Below are 20,266 nucleotides of genomic sequence, written 5' to 3' on the forward strand. Positions count from 1 at the left end.
ATATTGGAATATATTATTCCTGATAAAATAATAATTTCAGGTCAGTTAAACCAATTGCGACATATTTCACGATGTGACCTGTCGTGACCTTTATCAGGTCACCCAAAATGTTTTCAGATTCTACACCGCTCTTGACATTTCCAAGAAACAATATATTTTATCAACACTTTTTTGCTATGAAAGGATCCAATCTGTATGTGTTTTACCCACAAAACTTTATTTTCAGAATGTCCAGTGAAAGATTTATTGTTTAGGATAACAGCAATTCAGGAACGGATTATTGTATTTTATTTTATGATTATCTAATGGTCGGCTTCTTAGTGACCAAGGAAAAGCAAACTCTTCTCTAAACATAAATGACTTTCATTGTATCCATTCATAATAACAGAGAACTTACAAAATGTCACATTTTATTAAACCATAGTAGAAATTGTTCACATTCATTTCATACAAACAACTGTTGTACAAAATGTATTCACAACGGCCATGTTAATCCAGATAGCACTGTCCCACTGAAATTGTCCGGATTAACATACTTCTTGATGAACGAGACATTGGCAAGTGGTAATGTCCATTTAATGTTATAGATTTCCCAACATAAAATGTCAGGAAGTGAGTGAGTGAATGAGTTGAGTTTAATGCCGCTTTTACAAGTATTCCCGCCATATCACCGTATGTCAGCTTAATGTGGGCGGAAAGTTACAAAAGATGCTTACCACTTTGGTAAAACCTACAAGCACTAGTATGGTGCTGACAAACCTAGAAATATTATCATGATGACTGTGATTCCTGTCAGGAAGATCAAATTCAAGATTAGGTGTAACCATTTTCCATGTCTCATATCACAGCATCCTGAAAAGCAACACCAAACCACTGGCTGTGCCTATGAGTATCACAGGCCAGGGAATGTGACATGCAATAAAAAAAGGTCATAGTTGTGATTTGGTCTTCCATTGTCACAGGGGCTTGTCACATACTTTTCCTCTCTGATCTGTATTCCAAAGCTGTCTCAACAGGTTTGTCCACGAGGTGGAGTAACAGAGCCCTGTGGCCTTGTTGTAACAGATGAAGATTGGGGTAACTGTCAACTCAGCCTTAGGAGTGTTAATACAAATACTGCCGAATTCAGTTGTCCTTACACAGTGGAATCATGTCACTTTCTTTCTTTGTCCACTTCAAGTTTCACAGAGGCATCACATGATAATTGTTTGATGCACTCAGACAGGGTGTACACCAACATCAGAGACACATGTCAAGAGGACATCTAACATTGGGGACATATCAGATTTGCTAGGAAAACGTACATCAGACACACATATATCAGACACATATCAGACACAAATCACTCAGACATCAGGCACACAGACATCAGACACACATATATCATGTACATATCAGACACAAATCACACAGACATCAGGCACACAGACATCAGACTGGCATCAGACAGATATCTATCACACATTATCAAACAGACATCAGACACAGACATCAGACATATTGCATCTTGGACTCCAGCTTCTTCTGCATGTCTTCTGCCTGGAGTTGTTCTAGGGTGAGAAGGGACAGTCCCAGTTGGTCCTCCTGGAGTCATAGAAAGTCAAGGTCAAGCATTGCCTCTGGTACATTAGTGTTTTGATACAGCAAATTGTCAGTTACAAAGCAGTATTGATTACTGCAGGAGATTAATATAAAACAGCAATTCCACAAAACAACTGTCTCAAAGAACCCTTGAAAGTTCTTTGTGTCCAACCCTTCATGGTCTAAACTGACTGACAATACTAATCCTGCTGAATAATTGAGTCACCATGTGACTATCTATACTGACCCTGCTGAATGGTTGAGCCACCACCTGGTGGTCTATACTAACCCTACTGAATGGTTGACCCATCACCTGGTGGTCTTTACTAACCCTACTGAATGGTTGACCCATCAACTGGTGGTCTATACAAACCCTACTGAATGATTGAGTCACAAACTGGTGGTCTATACTAACCCTACTGAATGGTTGAGCCACCAACTCGTGGTCTATACTAATCCTACTGAATGGTTGAGTCACAAACTGGTGGTCTATGCTAACCCTACTGAATGGTTGAGCCACCAACTGGTCGTTTATACCTACCCTGCTGAATGGTTGAGCCATCACCTGGTGGTCTATACTAACCCTACTGAATGGTTGGGCCACCAACTGGTCGTTTATACTAACCCTGCTGAATGGTTGAGCCACCACCTGGTGGTCTATACTAACCCTACTGAATGGTTGACCCATCACCTGGTGGTCTTTACTAACCCTACTGAATGGTTGACCCATGAACTGGTGGTCTACCGTATACTAACCCTACTGAATGGTTGAGCCATCACCTGGTGGTCTATACTAACACTACTGAATGGTTGGGCCATCACCTGGTGGTCTATACTAACCCTACTGAATGGTTGAGCCATCACCTGGTGGTCTATACTAGCCCTACTGAATGGTTGACCCACCAACTGATGGTCTATACTAACCCTACTGAATGGTTGAGTCACCAACTCATGGTCTATGCTAACCCTACTGAATGGTTGAGCCATCACCTGGTGGTCTATACTAGCCCTACTGAATGGTTGACCCACCAACTGATGGTCTATACTAGCCCTACTGAATGGTTGACCCACCAACTCATGGTCTATACTAACCCTACTGAATGGTTGAGTCACCAACTCATGGTCTATGCTAACCCTGCTGAATGGTTGAGCCATCACCTGGTGGTCTATACTAGCCCTACTGAATGGTTGACCCACCAACTCATGGTCTATACTAACCCTACTGAATGGTTGAGTCACCAACTCATGGTCTATGCTAACCCTACTGAATGGTTAAGCCACCAACTGGTTGTTTATACTAACCCTGCTGAATGGTTGAGCCATCACCTGGTGGTCCCTACTAACCCTGCTGAATGGTTGAGCCATCACCTGGTGGTCTATACTAACCCTACTGAATGGTTGGGCCACCAACTGGTTGTTTATACTAACCCTGCTGAATGGTTGAGCCATCAACTGGTGGTCTAAACGAACCCTACTGAATGGTTGAACCATCACCTGGTGGTCTATACAAACCCTACTGAATGGTTGAGTCACAAACTGGTGGTCTATACTAACCCTCCTGAATGGTTGAGCCACCAACTGGTGGTCTATACTAATCCTACTGAATGGTTGAGCCACCAACTGGTCGTTTATACCTACCCTGCTAACCCTACTGAATGGTTGAGCCACCAACTGGTGGTTTATACCTACCCTGCTGAATGGTTCAGCCATCACCTGGTGGTCTATACTAACCCTACTGAATGGTTGGTCCACAAACTGGTGGTCTATACTAACCCTACTGAATGGTTGGGCCACCAACTGGTCGTTTATACTTACCCTGCTGAATGGTTGAGCCATCACCTGTTGGTCTATACTAACCCTACTGAATGGTTGGGCCACAAACTGGTGGTCTATACTAATCCTACTGAATGGTTGACCCACAAACTGGTGGTCTATACTAACCCTACTGAATGGTTGAGCCATCACCTGGTGGTCTATACTAACCCTACTGAATGGTTGAGCCACCAACTGGTTGTTTATACTTACCCTGCTGAATGGTTGAACAATCACCTGTTGGTCTATACTAACCCTACTGAATGGTTGGGCCACAAACTGGTGGTCTATACTAACCCTACTGAATGGTTAAGCCACCAACTGGTTGGTTATACTTACCCTGCTGAATGGTTGAACCATCACCTGTTGGTCTATACTAACCCTACTGAATGGTTGAGCCACCAACTGGTCATTTATACTTACCCTGCTGAATGGTTGAGCCATCACCTGGTGGTCTATACTAACCCTACTGAATGGTTAAGCCACCAACTGGTTGTTTATACTTACCCTGCTGAATGGTTGAGCCACCAACTGGTGGTCTATACTAACCCTACTGAATGGTTGCACCATCACCTGTTGGTCTATACTAACCCTACTGAATGGTTGAGCCACCAACTGGTGGTCTATACTAACCCTACTGAATGGTTGAGCCATCACCTGGTGGTCTATACTAACCCTACTGAATGGTTGGGCCACCAACTGGTTGTTTATACTAACCCTGCTGAATGGTTGAGCCATCAACTGGTGGTCTAAACGAACCCTACTGAATGGTTGAACCATCACCTGGTGGTCTATACAAACCCTACTGAATGGTTGAGTCACAAACTGGTGGTCTATACTAACCCTCCTGAATGGTTGAGCCACCAACTGGTGGTCTATACTAATCCTACTGAATGGTTGAGCCACCAACTGGTCGTTTATACCTACCCTGCTAACCCTACTGAATGGTTGAGCCACCAACTGGTGGTTTATACCTACCCTGCTGAATGGTTCAGCCATCACCTGGTGGTCTATACTAACCCTACTGAATGGTTGGTCCACAAACTGGTGGTCTATACTAACCCTACTGAATGGTTGGGCCACCAACTGGTCGTTTATACTTACCCTGCTGAATGGTTGAGCCATCACCTGTTGGTCTATACTAACCCTACTGAATGGTTGGGCCACAAACTGGTGGTCTATACTAATCCTACTGAATGGTTGAGTCACAAACTGGTGGTCTATACTAACCCTACTGAATGGTTGAGCCATCACCTGGTGGTCTATACTAACCCTACTGAATGGTTGGGCCACCAACTGGTCGTTTATACTTACCCTGCTGAATGGTTGAGCCATCACCTGTTGGTCTATACTAACCCTACTGAATGGTTGGGCCACAAACTGGTGGTCTATACTAATCCTACTGAATGGTTGAGTCACAAACTGGTGGTCTATACTAACCCTACTGAATGGTTGAGCCATCACCTGGTGGTCTATACTAACCCTACTGAATGGTTGAGCCACCAACTGGTTGTTTATACTTACCCTGCTGAATGGTTGAACAATCACCTGTTGGTCTATACTAACCCTACTGAATGGTTGGGCCACAAACTGGTGGTCTATACTAACCCTACTGAATGGTTAAGCCACCAACTGGTTGTTTATACTTACCCTGCTGAATGGTTGAACCATCACCTGGTGGTCTATACTAACCCTACTGAATGGTTGGGCCACCAACTGGTTGTTTATACTAACCCTGCTGAATGGTTGAGCCATCAACTGGTGGTCTAAACGAACCCTACTGAATGGTTGAACCATCACCTGGTGGTCTATACAAACCCTACTGAATGGTTGAGTCACAAACTGGTGGTCTATACTAACCCTCCTGAATGGTTGAGCCACCAACTGGTGGTCTATACTAATCCTACTGAATGGTTGAGCCACCAACTGGTCGTTTATACCTACCCTGCTAACCCTACTGAATGGTTGAGCCACCAACTGGTGGTTTATACCTACCCTGCTGAATGGTTCAGCCATCACCTGGTGGTCTATACTAACCCTACTGAATGGTTGGTCCACAAACTGGTGGTCTATACTAACCCTACTGAATGGTTGGGCCACCAACTGGTCGTTTATACTTACCCTGCTGAATGGTTGAGCCATCACCTGTTGGTCTATACTAACCCTACTGAATGGTTGGGCCACAAACTGGTGGTCTATACTAATCCTACTGAATGGTTGAGTCACAAACTGGTGGTCTATACTAACCCTACTGAATGGTTGAGCCATCACCTGGTGGTCTATACTAACCCTACTGAATGGTTGAGCCACCAACTGGTTGTTTATACTTACCCTGCTGAATGGTTGAACAATCACCTGTTGGTCTATACTAACCCTACTGAATGGTTGGGCCACAAACTGGTGGTCTATACTAACCCTACTGAATGGTTAAGCCACCAACTGGTTGTTTATACTTACCCTGCTGAATGGTTGAACCATCACCTGTTGGTCTATACTAACCCTACTGAATGGTTGAGCCACCAACTGGTCGTTTATACTTACCCTGCTGAATGGTTGAGCCATCACCTGGTGGTCTATACTAACCCTACTGAATGGTTAAGCCACCAACTGGTTGTTTATACTTACCCTGCTGAATGGTTGAGCCACCAACTGGTGGTCTATACTAACCCTACTGAATGGTTGCACCATCACCTGTTGGTCTATACTAACCCTACTGAATGGTTGAGCCACAAACTGGTGGTCTATACTAACCCTACTGAATGGTTGAGCCATCACCTGGTGGTCTATACTAACCCTACTGAATGGTTAAGCCACCAACTGGTTGTTTATACCTACCCTGCTGAATGGTTGAGCCACCAACTGGTGGTCTATACTAACCCTACTGAATGGTTGAACCATCACCTGTTGGTCTATACGAACCCTACTGAATGGTTGAGCCATCAACTGGTGGTCTATACTAACCCTACTGAATGGTTGAGCCATCAACTGGCGGTCTATACTAGTGAGTGAGTGAGTGAGTATGGTTTTACGCCGCTTTTAGCAATATTCCAGCAATATAACGGCGGGGGACACCAGAAATGGGCTTCACACATTGTACCCATGTCGGGAATCGAACCCGGGTCATCGGCATGACGAGCGAACGCTTTAACCACTAGGCTACCCGACCGCCCCCGGTCTATACTAACCCTACTGAATGGTTGAGTCACCAAGTGGTGGTCTATACTAACCCTACTGAATGGTTGAACCATCACCTGTTGGTCTATACGAACCCTACTGAATGGTTGAGCCATCAACTGGTGGTCTATACTAACCCTACTGAATGGTTGAGCCATCGACTGGCGGTCTATACTAACCCTACTGAATGGTTGAGTCACCAACTGGTGGTCTATACTAACCCTACTGAATGGTTGAACCATCACCTGGTGGTCTATACGAACCCTACTGAATGGTTGAGTCACAAACTGGTTGTTTATACCTACCCTGCTGAATGGTTGAGCCATCATCCGTAGGAACTTCTTGGACACCTGGATGGCCTCATCAATGGAAAGGTTACAGAAGTGGTCATTCAGGTGCTCCTGGATCCATCGAGGTAGCTTCCCGCGCTTGTCTGCCCTTGCGAATCTCTGTCAGATAGTAGCAATAGCTTTACAACTCTACAGTGATGATTAAACAACTGGGATTGTCTTATAGAAACTAAAACTGAAGAATGCTTTCACATGTTGTTAATGGAACATAATTAATGAGAAGGCAGATTTATTTAGCTACTGACATTTTGATATGGACTATGGACTTGAGTTGACTAACATGGCACTGTAGAACAACCTTTCAAGCGTACAGTTCTTCAATATACAGGACAAGTGCTACTTCTCAGGGTTAGAAATATATTAGTATCTTCACTTGTAAGCAAACATGATCTGCTAGAGTTGCCATTTACGTAATGGTAAAAGTGAAAGTGAAAGACACTTGTCTTTCCTGCATTTTTCTAGTCATGGACTAGAAGACCTATGTTAATTTTAAACCATGCATTTAGTCTGTTGGATCTAACACTGCTTTAAACAGTATTTCAGTCATAGGACGGATGTCAATGTCGAGTATGCAAGTCATTGTTGCATACCACTGTTGAGTACAAAACTCTAAAAAAAGGTACAGGCACAGTGATGACAAACCAGGATCACAATCAGGGCAATTCTAGGATTTCTATTGTCGGTTTGTAAGCTGTTAAATGCCACATTCAGCAATATTCCAGCTAGATAACAACAGCCTGTAAATAATCAAGTCAGATTGGGACAATCCAGTGATTGATATTGTGAGCAATGAACCACACTGTCTGGAAATGATAATATGTCATAAACTCAGTCAACAAGCCTTACCACACAATACATTTGGCCACCTCTTATGACCAGCAAAGGTTGGAGGCCGATTTGAACCCGGAATCCTCTCAGGGATTTGAACCAAAGAACAGATTTTTTGTGTTGTAGGTTAAAGCTGTACTCAGCCGTACAATATTTCAGCTATATGACAGTGGTCTGAAAATAATCTGGACCAGACAAGCTATCGTCTTAAAACATTAACGTCTTTGCACATCAAAACTAATGATATTAAAACACAAAACAGTGTCGAATAATGAATTTCTGTACGTTTCTTGTTTGTGACGTCATCCTATATTATGTTCTAAGACGTTGCTATTTGTAACTCACTGACCTCCGTTTTCTCTAAAATTTTTATCAATAAAGTCACAAAGGTGGTTTCTTTAATAAATAATGTCTTTGCTCATCACAATTAATGATATTAAAACACAACACAGTGTCGAATAAAAATTTCTGTACCAGAATTTCCATGTGAAAAATGTGAGATTGGTGTTGGAAAATCCAAAATGGCTGTTACTGACAGTATACAGTCTCATATTAGGTAAGTATCAACCATCTTGGATTTTTACTGACGGTATACGGGCTCATGTGGGGTCAGTAGTTCTGCTCTCTGATTGGTCAATCTCACTTTGAGGCATAATAAAGAATAATGTGGGGTGAGGGAGTTTTGTACCTTGTCTGCAAGAACCATGATACCGTAGTCAGTTTTCCCTCGGAGAGCTCTCCCCATACACTGGGCTGCATGCCGCATGGCGTCAAATGTCAGGAAGTCATTCTCACGTATCTGGTACTGGTCTCGCAGATACTCGAGACGGGCCTGTGTCAGTGCAATGTATCATCTGTCAGCTATATTACCATATTCGACGTAATAAGCGCCCCGCTCTAATAAGCGCCCACGGCGATATTTGTTGATATATTGGCTAGTGAACAATCCCAATTAGCACCCCTTCCGATTGATCAATGTACACAAGACTTATTTATTCCTGTATAAAACGCACTCGTGTGTTATATGCACCCTTAATTATGGGCAATTAAATTCTGGAAAAATATATCTGTCGTATATAAACATTTCAGGCTGTCAGCATAAACCACGAAATCTATCTTTCAACTCTGTTTTTTTCCCACCAAAATACCATTCTAATAAGAGCCCCCTATTTCTATTTTTGAGAGCGCCCTGGGCGCTCATTACGTCAAATACGGTACACCTTTTACAACCTGACACAAACATTATGATTTTCAATGAAACATTGTCTGGATTTCTCAAGTTGTAAAGCACTTCCTTGTTTAAGGTTTGATAGTGACAGAGTTTGGACAAATTGAAGTCTGTATGATCTCATCTATGTAAAAAAAAATCACTAATCACTGTTAATTTCAAACAGGGAAGGGGTCACGTGGTTTCAAATTTAGTTCTTACTTCAGTCTTCACTGAACATACTCAACATTACCCAGCCACAGATCACTGTTTACAAACTGTTGCAGGAATGAGTGATGGTTAAACAGACATAATCAAATTTTACAACACTTCTTTCAATTTTCAATTACATATAAAACAAACTCGGTTTACCTTGCCCTTCAGTTTATTTAGCACAACCTAAATGAATTGATATATATTCAGAAAATTATTGTTCAGAAAATATAACCATTCTTATTAAACCCTACCAAAGATACACGTAACTGTAGAATGGCCTAAAACAGAAAACCCCTGAAAAACCCATCTTTGGGTCATATTCAACAACACCCCAGCCAGGCCATGTCTGTTCACCCGCATGCTCCTAGCACCAATCCTCTCTCAGCTGTTCAACTATGTCTGATATCTCCTGGTCACCTCTTACATCAAACATTGGGTACAGGGCACCTGTTCTACCCCTCCCTCGTCTGGAAGGTTTAAAAGTATGTTTTATGATAGTGATGTGGAAAGCTTGATGACTCTGTCAACTCATCCATGTAGTGCTGCATTAACAAACAAAACACCACCATCTCTTTCCTACCTTGAGGATTCTGCTTTGTGTGTAGACGTATGGCACACCAAACATGACGACAGCCCGGCCCAAATGGTGGTCTGAAAATAATACATAAACTTAAGAGAGATTTATTCAAGATCCGGGTTAGAATTGGTCTTCAGCAAACCCATGCTTGTTGTAAGAGGAGACTAACGGGATCGGGTCGACTTGGTTGATGTATGTAATTGTATCCCAGTTACGTAGATTGATGCTCATGATGCCAATCAATTGATTGTCTGGTTGAGACTTACAGACAACTGTCACCCTGTTGGAATATTGCTGAGTGTGTCGTTAAAAAACAAACAAACGAACAAAACTGATGATGATCATGATGAGTAACTAGGTGAGGTGAAATTGGGTTTAACGTCGCGTCCAAGATCATTGCACTTATATAGCGACGTGCATGAACGTGTGTGTGTGTGGTTGTGTGTGGCTGCTTGTACTAGTCCGGACTGATGCCCATTTATAATGCTAACTCACTGACATACCAAGCCGCAGTTTAACATGAATACCCCACCCAGACACAGTAAACTGACTCCAAGCCGGCCAATCCTTGTTTAAGCCCCTTAATACTGAGTGCCAGACAGGGTCACAACAAGTACCATCTGTTAACGTCTTTTGGTATGACACGGCCGGGGATCAAACCCCGAACCTTCCGCTCTCCGGGCTGATGCTCTACCACTAGACCACGGAGGCGGTCTGACGAGTGAGGGAGACAGATGCACATGATGCACATATCCAACTCAGCCCTTTTGAGTCCCTAATCCTTAAATACAGGCTGCTGTGGTAAAGCTGGATAACTGTGAGTGAGTGTGTTGGATTTTACGCGTCTTTTAGCATTATTCCAGCAATTTCACGGCATGGGACACCAGAAATGGGCTTAACACATACTATCCATATGGGGAACTGAACTTGGGACTTCGGTGTGACAAGCGAACACTTCAACCACTAGGTTGTCACCACCTCAGAATATTTCTGAAAGCAGCTTAGAACAAATTGATTAATACACTGTAAAGCATTATTTATGAATCTAGAGAACATACTAACCAAAGTCGATACCCTCTGATACTTTTCCTCTGGCCACTGACAACAGCACAGCTCCTCGGCCATTCTCACACGCCTAATACATAAAAACACTCAGTCAGTCCTCCTTGAAAATCTGTGTTTTGATTTCTCTTACATTTCTAGACAAGCAATTAAATTGTAATCAATTGGTTTTTTATATGTACAGAACACTGATTTTATCCCATACACAAATCCAAATACAAATTATAAACATCTAACTCTTCAACATGTTCGATGTAATCTCTCATTCGTTTTTGACATCCCGTCTTCGCCACAATAAGCGCCCAGGGCGCTCTCAAAATTAGAAATAAGGGGCTCTTACTAGAATATTATTTTGATGAAAAATAAGTTAAAAGATCGTAAATTTCGTGGTTTATGCTGACAGCCTGAAATGTTTATATACGACAGATATATTTTTCCAGAATTTAATTGCCCATAATTAAGAATGCATTTAACACATGTATGCATATTATACACGAATAAATAAGTCATGTGTACATTGATCAATCGGAAGGGGTGCTAATTGGGATTGTTCACTAGCCAATATATTAGCAAATATCGCTGTGGGCGCTTATTACGTCGAATACGGTATTAATATATAGTATATAGTAATTGGAGATTACAAATGCTACAAAACAATATCCCAAACGAACAAAATTCTTTCTTCAGAACTGAAACCCCCCTATTGCCACTTTAAGTTACCTTATAGTTCCAATCAACAGGCATTTTCACACTTATATAAGAAATTCTAATGATATTAATCAAAGCAATATTTTCTTTGTCCTCTTTTTCTCTTTAAAACTCAGAAAACTGAACACATGTTGGAGTCTGTAAGGCAAACAATACAACTGGTCTGATCTGTGAGTTAAACCTGGAAGAGCTTCTTTATTTGCATTGCTCAGTGAGAGTGAGTGAGTTGGTTTTAACGCCGCTTTTGACAGTAATCAAGTTATATCGCGGCGTGTCAGCTTAATGTGGGAGGAAAGCCTGAAGTGATGCAGGTCTTAGACTTTTACCACTTCGGTGAAACGGGTATGGTGCTGACAAACCTAGAAACATAATTGGGACGAACCGGGATTCGAACCCACAATCATAGGTTCTGGCGTGCCCAAGGGATGCAACTCTGCACAGCGAACCGCGGCGCCTTAGACGACTGGGCCACCCGCGCCCCCTTGCTCAGTGAGAACACATGACCCACCTTCTGATAGTTCAGCAGAGCTAACGAGGTCTCTGCAGCATCCTGTGTCTCGATGAACAGCAGCTTGTGCTTCTGCACCTGGTCTATGATGCCCTGCAAGATGGAATTTCAAAAAATTTACCATGCACCATGTAAATGTTCTATTTTTGTACCATGTCCCAAGTGGGAGCATTAGTACAACTGGTGATTATTGTTTATATTATTCTGAGCTGCAATAGCCTGGGTTTTCTCCCTGAGTAGCAGTGTAAGCCTAGTGAGTTGAGTGAGTGGGTCACATGAGCTGTATAAACACACTGTCACTCACACATGGCAAGCATGATAACCAATCAGCCAGAACTAACAGTCAATCATATGTAACCAATCATTAATTATCCCAAGTCAACATTTACATCAAAGCAATAACATTAATAGGATAATCCTTTGTTGATAAGTACTGTTCATTGATCTAGTGATTTCCTGATGTTATAGGGATCGTCAGATGACATAGGTTTCTGTCACTGCCACAAAATTATGATTAATAGCAAAATCACTACATGCCAATGAAGATCCGGGGTAGAGTAGGTCTTCAGCAACCACAAAATATCTTGATTATCACGGTCATCAACTACTGAGGCCAAATCATCTTATTATTCATGAGAAAAACTGGCATATTAGCTACAAAATATACAAATACCCCTGCATAACACACATTTAAGTACTTCACAGAAGCAAGACTAGAGGATTATATATCCTCCCTAATTCCTCATACAACAGATCAGGAAATCAGTGTACCAGCCTCCCCTTAAAAAGAGAGGTCTGTTGTCAATTTCAAATGCTTGTACCCATTTACAATTATACATGCAATTCACCTACAAAAACAAGAATTCTGTGCAAGTTCATGAAAAGCATGCATATGATGAAGACAGGTTACCTAACTCCTGCCAACAGGTAGGTCATTGTCTCCCAACAAGCACTGGCCAAGTCCAGGGTGCTCCGGAACTATCACATACAAAGCAATAAAACAAGCTTTGCCATCCACTTCAAGCACAAAGAGTTAGTGAGTATTGTATTACTGCTTTTAGCAATATTCCAGCATTATCAAGGCGGTGGGCCCAAGAAAAATCAGCTTCACAAGTTGTGACAAAGTTGAGAATCAAACTCGGGTCTTTGGCGTGATGAGTGAATGCTTTAACCACTAGGCTTCAAGCATATAAAACAACAACAACATTATTAATTGAAGACTTTATGACATGGTGTGTGTATATAGGAGTTTGTAAACAGATATTACTTTTAAAGATGATGTTATTATTAAAAATACATAACAAGTGTTGTTGACATCTCCCCAGAGAGTTTACACGTCCTGTGGAGAGGCAAATGTTTGTATTGTCAATACTCACAGGATTATGTACTCACTCCAAAATAACTTCACTGCAATGAAATGTATTTAAGAAAAGAGTGTCATTAATTCAAAACCAATTTAGGATAAATGATTGACCTGTATTGACCTGAACAATGACACCAATCACCAGGCACTCTTCACTCAACACAGTGAGCTTGGCTTCAGTCAACACAGCCAATCAGCTGTCATCATGCAGAGCCGAGGACCCAATCAAAGCTGGCATTGAGATCACATGACCAGTGAGTGTCAGTGGAGGCAAATATGTATAAGTACTAAACAGGATGCTCAAGGATATCCAAACAAGCTGACCTACACATAACATAGCAGACTCAGTTTATCTGTTTATCTGTACTATGACTGATTCAAATAGAGGGAAAATGTATCATACCACTGGTCCATCCTCAAAAATTCCTGATTTCCTGACAGCCATGGTGGCTGGATCCTATAACCTCCATGAAGCCAGCCGAAACTTGTCCCAACTTCAGGAACACATGCCCAAACCCAAATGGGTTAGCCATGTAGGTGCTCACCATGACAGACTCCATCACAAAGTAGAAGTGAGTCCCACAGACTTGTACGCCTGTCACCCCTACCACCACTCATCATATGTGAAGCATGAGGACTTGAGCATGCATTCTCCATGGTCTACCCTCTCGCAGTGCCTGCCCATAGACTCGCCACAGCACCCCCACGAGTATGCACCAGTCATTGCATACTACCCAGTGACAGATGCCCCTGACTGTATGTACGGCCGTTGCTCAACCCCGGACATCATCCAGACCGTTTTACAGATGGACTCTCATGATGTGTCTCCAATTGGGAAACAGATGACCCCCGACAGCCTCCTCCAGTCCCCCCCACCCCCGACATCGCCGGTGATGAGTCCCTGTACCTCCATCTGGCGCAGTCCGGGAGGACGAGAGTACATGGACAGCGGATACCTGTCGGAGGATTCTCTGCATTCACTGTCTACCAGTGCCTACCAGTCACAGGTGAGTTTCTTCAAGTCCAACTGTCCTCGATCATGTTGTAAAACAATAGCAGTGATTTATCAGGGATTCTGAACTAATTGCTCATGGCATGAAAAGTTACTTTACCTTAAAAGCCCAATGACAAAAATCATAACAGGTATTTTGATGTACAAACATACAAAAAATTATGACCCTCCTTAATGCTTGTCACCTTTTGGATGACCCTCCCCTAATTCCATCTGGTCCACCTTCCCTTCCACAACACAGGACATGCCCTTGGTCATCATGGTTATAAGTATATTAACGTAAGTTCAGAAATGTAGAGGACCAAATCTCGTCCGTTAGCAGTCTAGATAAATCCCTGAATTGTCTTCTGAAAATGTTGAAACCAATACTAGAATGATCGAACCATTTAGACAACCAGCTTTCTGCATGCTAACGTGGTTTCTGAAGAGGTCCACCAACCTTCTCCTGTGGGTATTTGACAATATCTTTTTAATTCCAACCATCTACATCAGATGTCTGGTATTCTTTCTATTGTGTCAGATAAGAAAGTGTTTTTCTGTAAGTTGTTTACCGACTTCAATGACAAGCAGGCAAATGTTCTGTCAAGTAGAGTTTACTGTACTTCGTAATGCAGAAATGTAAATCAATTTCAACTGTGATCTGGGCAGTCGGGTAGCCTAGTAGTTAAATCGTTAGCTCGTCACGCCAAAGACCCGGGTTCGATTCCTGACATGGGTACAATGTGTGTAGCCCATTTCTGGTGTCCCCCGCCATGATACTCACTCACTCACTCACTCAACTGTGATCATTTGGCACAGTATGAATGGAATAATCTTTGTTAAAATTACAACATGCCATGCACCCATAAGGGAAAAAGGACCAGTCGATTCTTTCATATAATTCTGGTTATGCCATGGCATGACATTAACTATAGTAATTTGAAAGAATCAGGTGGTCCTTTACTTCCTTTTAATGGTATTATACCAAATAAATGTTATTTTCCATATATCAATACAATTCTTTATTTCCACAGACTAAAGAGACGCCCCCCCAGATCCCAGGCTTTGCTTCATCCTTCTTCTCAGTGCTTTCCAAACAGAAATCAGAGTCACATACCACTAATGGGGTCAAACAGTGCACACCCATCAACCAAGCCACACCCAGCACTACCAAGCTACCTGGCAGTGTTGTTGCAACACCCTCCCATCACAACAGTCAACCCTATCCATTAGGATCCATCTGTGCTAAGTATGAGCCAATCTCTCCCATTCAAGTCTCCCATGTGACATCCAAGGTTTCCCCAGTTCACATCAAGCATCCCAAGCAGACGTCATCCAAAATCACTCCTGTCCACATCCAGTCTGCCCAGGTTTCTACATCCAGTGAGAAACTCCCCCTAGTGGCAGCAGACGTCAAATCTCATTGTAAGCCCGGCAAGAGGAAGCGGCAAGATACAGATCCAGCGGCTGATGATACAAGCTACAAGCGTGGACGACATAATGAGCCCCTGAATCACCAAGCAATCATGATCATGGTCGAGTGGTACAATGGACACCGGGAAAATCCATACCCCAACAAACAGGATAAACTCAAGATGGCCACCGAGGGAGGTATCACAGTGTCGCAGGTCAAGTCCTGGTTTGCAAACAAGCGAAATCGTAGCAACAACACCCGTCCTAAAGTAGAGAAACAGCACTTACAAGAGCGTCTACTAACCATATGTCATTCACTATCCAAAGATGGCCAACATAAGTCAATGGATAATTCCTTTGTTATTCAACAGCTCTCATCCCTCATCAACTCAGCAAAACATTAAGGGCAGATAACTCTGGTGAACCAATTTCTACATATTTAGATTGGAGATAAATCTAGATTTGCCTTCTTTGAGTGTTGTGCCATTTGAAAATACTGTTTTACATATATGCAGTGTTATGTTCGTTTTATGGTTATTGTGATATCATATTGCAAGTTTGCCTTGCTCAGTGCTATATACATAACAGTGCTATGTACATAGAATAACTACGTGCTGTAAATATCTTTGATTGTATATATGTATGATATGACTTCTTATGAAACTGAACTGTGATTTGCAAATATTGTGATAGCCCTTAAGTTTTTATCTACTGTGATTCAATCTTAAGTGTTTCCTATCATTCATCCTGTCACCATGCATAGTTTTATTCATAAAACAATGTTTTATATCACTTTGTTTTCTCATATTGTGGTGTGTATTATTGCAGAAATTTGTTACATTGAGTTTTCAATACATTCTACGATGACTTGTTTATAGTATACCTGTACATTTTACTACTACATCATTGTACAAAGTTTCATGCATATTCATATCACCAACATTGTGATGTACAAATGTTGTACATAAAGGATTTAAGTTAATGTCATTTTTAACTTATTTCTGAATAAAACCTCATAAACCTTCAGCAATGCCGTTTATTTTCTTCCAATAAGCATTTTTTCAAGATGACAGGTACTTGTCTCGGACACAGTTGAGCCAACATGCAACTAACAGAACGTTTGTTTTGTGCCATACTCAGCAATATTCCATCTATATGACTGACCTGTAAATAAATGAGTCTGGACCAGACAATCCAGTGAGTGAGTGAGTGAGTATGGTTTTACGTCGCTTTTAGCAATATTCCAGCAATATCACGGCGGGGGACACCAGAAATGGGCTTCACACATTGTACCCATGTTGGGAATGGAACCCGGGTCTAAGGTGTGACAAGCGAACGCTTTAACCACTAGGCTACCCGACCGCCCCTAGACAATCCAGTGATTCATATTGTGAACAATGATCCACACTGTCAGGGTACAATGACATGCTGTCAACCACATACCATCAGATCCATTTGGATTGCTGGGGACCTGTTCTAACCCAGAATCCCCACCGGGAATCATGGTGTGTTTGAATAAAAATAATGCAAGGCTGACACCATGACCCACAGTGCATCAGAATGTGAAGACTAGTGCTATGATTATCCAGTTACACAAGATTAGTCCAGCTAGCAATAATACAATTTACAGTATGCTGAAACACTACAAACAGTCACATGGGATAAATTAAAGAGTATGTCATTGAGTCAACTATCACTATGTTAAGGTCTCAACCTTCACAATCATGTGATGAATGACATGACACTATTCATTATTATTCTGAGGTAAAAAAAGAATTCCATTTTTACAGCAAATGAATTTCCTTCATTGTCACGATACTTCTCAGTTGTTATCTATGCACATTCACTGTCATCCTTTTCACTGTCATTAGGTACATCACATCAGAGCATACTATTATGTGCCACTACAGCTCGTCAGCCATGACAAGACACACACATATCCATAGTACTACTTGTTGTGGACCAACCACTACCCCTTCCTTTGCAATGCTCTTTAGCAGAACTCTGTCATTTATCATGCAACTGAACAGACAAAATCACGCTATGCAACCACTGCCTCAGTTGGCGACATGCGAGTGTGCTCTGCTCCTGTGTAACATGTTAAACATCTCCCATACTTGTGAGTGAGTTATACTTAAATATCAAATTTTTGTTTTGTAATTCCTGCATTCTGATTAGCTGAATTGTGTTTTTGCATTCATTTCCCAACGAAAGTAAAAAATTAAGCCAAGCCCACTGAAGCGACTACTTTTAATACTATGTCATGTAAGGGAATCTCAATATTACGGCTGAGGGAATTCCCTTTCTGCTCATGTGTATCGGCATGCGTAATTCACACATATTCATTGTTCAAACTACCCTTTGAGAACGAAGGCCGAGAAGGAATGAAACACCAAACGTGCACGCTCGCTGCCTGTTATTTCCAGCTCGCCTAGGTTCCACAAATTTCATGTTTTCTCATACAGTTTGCACATCGCAGTTTTGACCACACCTCAATGAACTGAAAAAAATCCACAGTCAATCCTGAACATCAGCAGGTCAGGGCGTGGCTATGGGATTGCACTCTACACAACAAACAGCCTTGTCGTTGACAACATGACCACAGTGCACAGAAAAGTCTGAGATAACACCACTATATCATGGTGTTCTCAGCTGAATTGTCAGCTGGTTATGTCAGCTGGTTGAATCCGCTTCTTGGAGCAATGCCCAAATTGATGCAAGTCATAAACAACTCGTGTGAAAACCCATGTAAGTCACAATCAGGCTGTCAATTCTGGCACTTAAAGGACAAAATGGCATAGTTGCTCACACTCGGTCATTCCTAGTATTAACAATCAGTGGCTCTGACTAAGATTATTCACTTGGGACACTACATCTACTTGTAACTCAACCAGATACGTCCACAAACACAAAGGGAAGTCCATTTTATTCACCCAGATAATAAATTACACAACATCCAAGAGTGGTTGTCAGTTTTTATTTGTCTGTGACTGTTGACAACAAAAGCTGGTGAAAGGCAACAATTTGTGGACAAATGACGACACTTTGATGATCTCAAGGTTCCAGTTATCCGCTACATCATCAGTGAACCTACTGTTTCTTTGTTGTTTAATGCCACACAGGGATCACACAGGGATCTTACAGGGACCTTACAGGGATCTTACAGGGACCACACAGGGACCTTACATGGACCTCACAGTAACCACACAGTGATCTCACAAGGAACTCACTGGGACCACATGGGGACCACACAGGGATCTCACAAGGATCTCACCGGGACCTCATTGGGACCACACAGGGATCACACAGGGATCTTACAGGGACCACACAGGGATCTTACAGGGACCACACAGGGACCTTACATGGACCTCACAGTAACCACACAGTGATCTCACAGGGAACTCACTGGGACCACATTGGGACCACACTGGGACCTCCCAGTAACCACACAGTGATCTCACAGGGAACTCACTGGGACCACACAGGGACCACACAGGGATCACATGGGGACCACACAGGGATCTCACAAGGATCTCACGGGGACCTCATTGGGACCACACTATACTCTCAGATTTACCAGACAATACTATGTGAGGATATCAACATGTGTATTATCTTCCCTTATTCCTTCACCAGTCAATAAGTCTGAGATCATATCAATATCAAGTTTACAAACTAATCAGTCTATAAGCTATTGCTTATGCCAACAAGCAAGGCCTTTACAAGATTACAAGATGACAAGATGACAAGTGGCCAATCAGGTCATTAGCTTTTATAACAAGAAACAAAATTGGTAAAATATGATACTTGTTACCATGCCTGGATCATGGCATTAAGGGGTTAAAACAAGGACTGGTCGGCTCGGAGTCAGTAAAGTGTGTCTATTGGGTATTCAGGTTAAACTGCTGCATGGTATCTCAGTGGGCTAGCGCTATAAAATCGTCAATAGTCCGGACTAGTACAAGCAGCCACACACACAAACACATGTGCATGCACATCACTATGTAAGTGCAATAATCTTGGGCACAACATTAAACCCCATTTCACCTCAAGAAGAACAAGAAAAAAATCAAAGTTCATCTAATCACCATCAAGAACAGTTCGGGGGATACCACATGAGACCTCAAGCCTTTGATGAAATATTTATGTCGACAATATTTCAAAGACATAAATTTCAACCGTCTTCTTCCTTATTTGCCAAGAATATCATTCATGGAAGAAACAGTATCACTCAATCTCATTTACATCAAACCTTTAACTCTGATACAATACCTCTCTGCATGAAGTGATGCACAATCTTAATGAAGGAAGCATTGGTTCTTCAGCCAATCAGATGTCAGCCTTCTAAAACAATGCTGCTTATTTCTTTACCACTTTGTTTTGGAAATTTCCACCCAGAACACAAATAACACTTGTTATACTTCCTTTGTACATGCCATGGTTCTCAGATAGGACATGGTGCATATACACAATAAT

The 20,266-nt window shown here is 42.1% G+C and overlaps 1 protein-coding gene across 1 annotated transcript in view; it reads right to left on the reverse strand.

The window, feature by feature from the left end:
• Positions 1-393: 393 nt before the first annotated feature.
• The window catches only part of LOC124145618 (general transcription and DNA repair factor IIH helicase subunit XPD-like), a 38,674-nt gene continuing 18,801 nt past the window's right edge, over positions 394-20,266 (reverse strand). The window contains exons 20-25 of the mRNA XM_046515461.2: positions 12,024-12,116; positions 10,808-10,880; positions 9,749-9,819; positions 8,434-8,577; positions 6,873-7,016; positions 394-1,584 (exon numbers count right to left, since the gene is read on the reverse strand). Coding sequence (XP_046371417.1) covers positions 1,492-1,584; positions 6,873-7,016; positions 8,434-8,577; positions 9,749-9,819; positions 10,808-10,880; positions 12,024-12,116 — 618 coding nt within the window. The 3' untranslated portion in view covers positions 394-1,491. The remainder of the gene's footprint in view (positions 1,585-6,872; positions 7,017-8,433; positions 8,578-9,748; positions 9,820-10,807; positions 10,881-12,023; positions 12,117-20,266) is intronic.

The sequence above is a fragment of the Haliotis rufescens genome, unplaced genomic scaffold (genome assembly GCF_023055435.1).
Source record: "Haliotis rufescens isolate VD_foot unplaced genomic scaffold, xgHalRufe1.0.p SCAF_3, whole genome shotgun sequence".
Lineage (NCBI taxonomy): Eukaryota > Metazoa > Mollusca > Gastropoda > Lepetellida > Haliotidae > Haliotis > Haliotis rufescens.